Here is a 7,283-nt window from a genome sequence, read left to right as displayed (position 1 = left end):
GTGACAGTGGGATTAGTCTTAACCGAAGAGTGGAGATACCCACGATAAGAAAAAAAAAAAAAAAAAGATGCTTTAATATGCGATGGTTATCTTTTTTTTCCTACGACGGAGAGTATATGAACTTACATCCGACTAGTGAGACCAGGTGAGTCAGAGCCTGGACTAAGTCATATGGTTCCCTCCCCTGGGGGGGAGCAAATCCTCTGGAGCCCACTTTCTCTAAGTTTCTCTGTGGCTCTTTTAAACGGTTTGAGGGGTGTGCCACATAATCAAGATGGTTGCATCGAACCGTTTAAGTTTAGAAGTTTGTTCACCATCCATTTTAAAACACTTGATTAGTTCAAATCTCATCTAATCCATGTGTAGAAGATTATTGCGTTGTTGTTTTTGTTAAATTTATTGTTGTATATGGATTATAGAATAAGAGCTGTGGAGGATCCCCTCCTGGGGGACCCTTCGTATCAAACATATTTCTGATAGTTTGATTTTGAGTCTTTTCGACATTTTTGACAGACCTCTAGGGGATTCCATCCTAGTGAAATTAATCCATTTGGTTAGAAATCACCAATCAGTCTCTTTTTTTTTTTTTGGTTAGGTAGCTAAGAGTACTGAGTCATTTTTTTGAAGCCATGCACATTGAGAGTCGTGATTATGTGACTGCCTCCTCTGACATACACCCCATACCTTCCCCCACCATGTCTGGGCATAGAACCGTAGATTTTTCTCCTCGGAATACACACCACACATTTTTCAGATGATATGCTGATGTGTATCCCCAGGAAAAGGTCATGATTCTTTGTACAGCCACGTGGGGAGAGTCAGAAAATCATTATTCTTGAAATAATTGAAATGTTGAATAGTCTTGGGACGCGGACAATACTCACATGCCGTGTCTCGGCCCATGTTATGGGCCCACGCAAAGATTATCTTCCACCTCATCTCTCTCTCTCTCTCTCACACTCTCATTCATGAATGGCTTACGAAGACGAAACCCAACATGAGAGTCTGATCCAATCTGACGCCCACAACAGGAACTCCATATTCCGATGGAAAAAACGCCGGAGAGTGGTGATAGGACGCCGGAAACTACCATTGGTAGGTCTGGGAGGAAAGAAGCACCGGCGAGGATCTTTCATGGTGAGGTTGTTAAGGCGGATCAAGCTAAGATGGTTAAAGCTGCAATACTCTTGCATGTTGAAGAGAGTAAAAGAATATTATTATTCGGTGGTGAAGGAGCTCACTGAAGCTGGTGCAGCATTCGAGTTCGTACAACAAAGGATCTTGATGGATGCTTCCTTCACCGTTCCTGTCATGGGCGCCTCAATCTCAATCATCCCATCGTACGTCAATTCTCAAACCGGTTCGAACCGGGTTCGTTCAAAATGTTAATCAAAAACCGGTTTTACTTCCTTTTTTCTTTTCGTTTTTTTTAATTTAATAAACCTCTATAGTTGTGTTTTATGTTTTGCAATATGGTTGAAAGTGAAACTTTGTAGAAGACCAGCAAATATTTGCATGGCCCCACTGATCTGTTTGGCTTTCATCTTGGTATTAAAAAGCAGTTTGATTGAAGAATTTTAGATGTTGTAAAGAAGTTGTTTAATGATGCCTGAAGAGAAACCATGGTACTCGGACATCAAGACATACTTTGATAATCGAACTCTCCTATCAGATACAACACATAATGATTAGTCATAGATTTTAGCAATTTTGTGATGCCCACATCCAATGTCTAGAAATCATTAAGACACTAATTTGATAACTTTTATTATAATAAATTGATTAATTTTATTTATGCTTCAAAATATTTAATTATGTTTCCTATTTGAGGGAACGCCTCTTTTGTAAGTAGATTTTCAATTGTTGATGCAAAATGATATATATTATTTTCAATTGTAAGTAGATTTTTTAAATGACATAAGTTTATGTTAAATGACATAATACAACATGTTGTAATTAGGGGTGCTACTTGGTTTGGTTTGAGGTCAAATTGGAAACAAACCGATATAGGTCGGTTCCATTAAATAAGAGCCAGAACCGAACCAAATTAAAATCGGTTTGGTTCGGTTCGGTTCTATATATTGCCAATATTCTATAAATTGTAAATAATATTTTTTAAAGAAAAAAATATATATATAAAAGTTCATACAATAAATCACAAATCCATCCATGAAAAGTCATTAGTTTTATTCATAAAAGATCACTAATCTATGTCCTAACTCTTAAAAATAATTCATAATAATTATTATATACATGTAAATTTATTTATTGCATAAGGATTCAGGTCTATACAAGTTTGATCCGTGCACCGAATCAAATTTATCGATTCTCCATTTTTGTAATCCAGAATCAAATCACAACTTGTTCCAAACCGAACCAAACCACCCCAAAGCTATCGGTTTGATTCGATTCTCAATTTGAATCAGACTAAATTGCACCCCTAGCTGTAAGGACACTAATCTATCAATTTGAAATGTCTATACCAACCTCTTAAATTAATTATAAATAAATATAACACAACATGTTGTAAAGCTAAACTATTTTTGTATTAAGGTTTTGACTTAGGCATCAGAGAGGTGTTGTTGCAGACACTCCCTAGGACACAAGGAGTAGAGATTGCGAGGCATCGCCATAAATCCCAAGGAAGTGCAAGTTTTTGCATCTACAGGACCCAAATATGAATGCAATAAATCATAATTCCAGTTCATTTTATGGTGATCAAAGCTTAATCAAGGGTGGTGGATCTTATCCTACACTTCATACCTGGCCCACAGGACTGATCAAACACTGGCCCAGCCCACCAATTGTGTGGACAGATGAGTGGGTTCTCGGTTATTCATTTCCTTTGAGTAAATGGAAAACCCTTACGAAAAATCAAGACTTTTACACAACAATTTTGAGGGGAAAAGCAAGGGATTTTGGCTAGAGATTGAAGATGGGTGTATTTAAGTCATTTCTCTTTAGTCTTTCTGATAAACCCAAGGTCAAAGGGTATATCATCCTTCTTAAATCACAAGGGTTATGTTAATTAATCACCATGACGTGGAGTGGTATGTCTATTATGGTGAAATGGTATGTCTAAATCACCCTAATTTATTTTATTTATTAACGTCTAACTAAATAAAACCATGGACCCAACCTAATGGCAAAACATCGGTTTAGATATCAGCTTGGTTCTTATTGGGTCTACCTTAATTTTCGATTATACTCGAAAACTTAATAAATTAGTTAACTAATAATAATATTTTGGATTATAGGTACACTTTGCTTAGGGTCAACATGATAGTGTAAGAAAAATGGGTATGTAAATGAGTTTTTTTTTTTTCCTGAAATGATGAATTTCTAGGTGAATGATTATGCATTTTCTCTGGAATTGTTTTTTTGTGTGTGTGTCCAAAATTATTTTTATTTACCTTGGGAGGGAATATGCTTTCCCATCCCAGCCTCTTTGGAAAATTATTTTCCACCTCTTAACGTTCTCTCATGACTATCTCACACCCTAAACTTAAAAAAGAAAATCATTTCTTTTCTCTTCCTTTTGATATTATCCTAATTGGGTTTAATCAAATGGTGGAATTCATTTTCTTATTACCATTTTTCCAAAAAAATTATATTTCTTGTGAAAATGAGTTCCACGCAATCATTTTTTGGTGGAAAGTTAGCTCTCAACCTAGGGCTGGCAGTGATCTAAAACATACCCGATGCCTAAATTGATTCGATCCGAAAAAACGTGAAAAATTGGATTTTCGAATCGGATCGGATTGAAATCTTAAATCCGAAATAATTTCAATCGAATTTGAATCTATACCAATTCGCTCTAAAAGAAATCTGATCCGGACATATTTAAAATTTTTTTTTATTATTCTTAATTTCATATAAATACATATAAATAAAACGTTTTATTCTTTTTGGTTTCCCTTTATATTTATAGTTATAAAGTAGATTTTTTAAAATTTTATATGATTTTATAATTTCTAAACTTTTTAAACATTGAACATTTGAAAATAAGGTATGCGATAGGATAGATTTTGGATTAAGGGTGAAATGAAACGGATCAGATTCAATTCATATATTCATTAATCCATTCAAATAAGATAGGTACATGTTTAAAAAATTCGGATCAATATTGAAATGGTACTAATCTGGCACCGAACCTATCCGTTGCTAGCCCCATCTCAGCCTTCACAAAGTAATAATTATAGAATTTAGATGGGAACTAAAAATCATGCAGCAGTGGGTCCCCTGTGGCCCATGCTTCTCAGTTAAATGAAATAGGTGTACCGCACCCCCTACAATTTGTTCACGATTTATCGGACATTCGGACCCATGAATCAGATAATATATATCCTTGACGTGTTTCTCGTTAGATGTGAAACAGTTGTGAACTTAGTCAAAAAGAAGTAATCACGAATGATTTGCAAGTTTGAATGATTTTTCAATCATTTTCTTAGCAATCAATTAGATCCATGGTCTTAAAAACTCAAAGTCGCCTAGAAACTTGACCTACTCTCTACTACAAAAAAGTTAGTTGAGATCTTTAGGGGAAAATTGTTTATGATTCATTTTTCATCTCACCTTACCATGAACTCAAAGTAGGTTTATAATCACAAAAGAGGGCTGGTCTATATTAAGAGTCATGATCCAAAGCGATATCTAACTCCAATAACAACATACAATGCCTACATGGCACGTTTTGACTGGAGATTAAATACATTGGGTTGCACGCATTGTAAATGTTTTTTTGGCTTAGTTAGGAGTTTCACGTGTTCCAAACTCCTAGTAAAACATGCCACAAAGACGCCGTTCTTATTCAATTGGAATGGGACACTTTACTTGATTCTGATTCTTATATCTATATCATACCAATCTTTTTGTTAATTGTAACAAGTAGTAAATAGAGCCGAACCAGAAGATGGCAGCATAGATGACTAGGTGAGGATTCAACTTAAGGAATCTCATGATCTACTGAATCCCAAATTGAAGCTACTATGCTTTTAAGGATATTACATTGTCCTATCTTTTACTCATGCGCAAGGGTAAAAATTGTTGTCGGGGGCTGCCTTGAATATAGGAATCTAACTTAGCATATCGGACAAGATGATAAATGAGTGTGTTGTATCCGAGCTAATCCATGAGGCGATGCAAGCTTGGGTGGTAGCTCAAATGTTCCATTTTTTTATTTTTTGCTAGGCAGGGTTAGGTTAGTGGTTAGCATAAGAAGGTGGGAACAATCTCTACAAAGTCTCGCCACTTGGCTAAATGGTCCTTCTTACCATCTTTTTCATTAGAGTTGAAATAATAGATTAGTTGACTAATCGTGCAAATTGACACAAATCCAATAGTGACATGTGTATAACAAACTAATATAGATTGGCAAGTGTTGACTTACCTAATAGTGTCGTCAATAAACATGTGAACACATACCCTATCATGTGAATCATGAATCATGACCACCTTTATTTTCACACAAAATATTTCCCAATCATGAAAATGCAAAATTCAATGATTGGAATAAAAGACGTATACTGAGAATATATTATGGATCTCTAATATAAATCTTAACCATTGGATTTCATATTTACACGATTGACAGTGTGTGTGTGAACATATGTGTTCACTTTTATGTTTAGATCTTGACTGAACTTGAATAGTGTCGACTGATGCAACCTAATTGACAACTTACTCCAATGCCTAATCGAGGTCCCATATTTTCATTTAACCTTACTATTATCGAAGTCGGTTTCATCAAAATCCAAAACATTACAATCGAACGATCCCTATATGTTAACCACATTATTTAGTTTCTAAAAAATAACAAAAATATCCCATTTTAATGATATCTTTAAAACTACTTTAATTAATATTTTAAATTAACAAAAGTGAATTTATATGTTCACACACAATCCTAACCATGTAAAATATGAAATCCAATGGTTAAGATTTATATTAGAGATCCATAATATATACTTGGGATACATCTTTTACCCCCTAATTAAAAAATAAAAACTAATACTTTAAGAGGATAGAAATAACCCTCTAATTTAACTGGAATTTTTATTGGAAGAAAACTTATAATCTTGAATGCATATACATTCACACATTTCGTAAAGAATAATGCTGAAGTGACCTCAAGATTGTACCACATGTCGCACTTTCCTGATGTGGGTGTGTAGGAATCATAGACGATTTTCATCGAGATACGAGTGAAAAAGTGTCTATGGTTACTGCACACTTTCACATCAGGAAAATGTGATATGAGGTACAATCTTGAGGTCACTCCAACAAGAATTTTTCATAAAAATTTTTTCTGCTTAACGTAAAACTTGGGTCTTTTTTTTTTCTTTGTAATATACCGTATCATAAAAATTTATTTACTTTATCATAGAAAATAGCAAACAATATATTCATGTATATTTTAGAACTTCAACTTAATATTTTTAACGTATTAAAAAAATATTTAATTTATCTAGACAAGTCATTCTTGCTGAAATCTATTCACACGCCAATCACCCCACAAGTCATTCTTGCTTCTACACCTTGTTTATACTTTGAATAATGATTTTCTGACACCCCCTTTGATATATGCCCCATCGCAGAACTGTAAATAATTTACCTTGGGATACATACAATAATAAATCTTTTTCTTGTGTATTCGAGGTAAATGATCCACAATTTTGAGATGGGGGTGTAGGTCAGAGGGGGGGCGTCTGATCATCGCGGCTCTTATAGTTTATAGGGCTCACACAAATGTCATCATCAGTTCCAATGCAGATCAAATGTACTTGGCTAAAGACTTTTGTAATTATATAAATAAACAATGACTGTGAAGGATTATTAGACTTTATTTTCACTAAATTAGCATTTTCATATATTCAATTGTTTAACAGTTGATGTAAATGACCTCAAGAGCAAGTTATTTGACTTAAATACAATAAGACCCAAATAAAATAACAAGCCAATAGATATCGATTCGAATGAGATTTTCTTGCATAACGTGAAAGAGTAGTTAAAGACTATTTAATGTCTCTAAGGAAAAATGGTCACCATCACCAAGAAGCTCTGTCAAGACGAATGTGGCATGACGTACTCATGACTGATTGAGGATGAGAGTTTGCGTGAAGGGCTTTCATATTGAACATAAAGAAGAGGACATAGTCTGCCATTTAATGGAAATGATCATGAGTTATGATCGAATACAATAGAGGATTTCACCTCCTAGTGGAATACATGTTGAAGAATTCATCGTGATCGTGATGGTCCATCAACTTATGCCACACAAATCT

General features: G+C 34.4%; 1 protein-coding gene across 1 annotated transcript; it reads left to right on the top strand.

Annotated features, from left to right (window-relative positions):
• The first annotated feature begins 952 nt into the window (after positions 1 to 952).
• On the top strand, positions 953 to 1,575 carry LOC147397703 (uncharacterized). The gene has a single exon (XM_086449582.1). It carries the CDS (start codon positions 973 to 975, stop codon positions 1,387 to 1,389), a length of 417 nt encoding a protein of 138 aa, XP_086305708.1. The 5' UTR covers positions 953 to 972; the 3' UTR covers positions 1,390 to 1,575.
• The last annotated feature ends 5,708 nt before the right edge of the window (positions 1,576 to 7,283 follow it).

The sequence above is a fragment of the Akebia trifoliata genome, chromosome 8, assembly GCF_017979445.1.
Source record: "Akebia trifoliata isolate Shusen 1 chromosome 8, ASM1797944v1, whole genome shotgun sequence".
NCBI classification, from domain to species: Eukaryota; Viridiplantae; Streptophyta; class Magnoliopsida; order Ranunculales; family Lardizabalaceae; genus Akebia; species Akebia trifoliata.
Note: the sequence above shows the minus strand (reverse complement) of the source record. Positions and strands in the feature narration are given on the sequence as shown.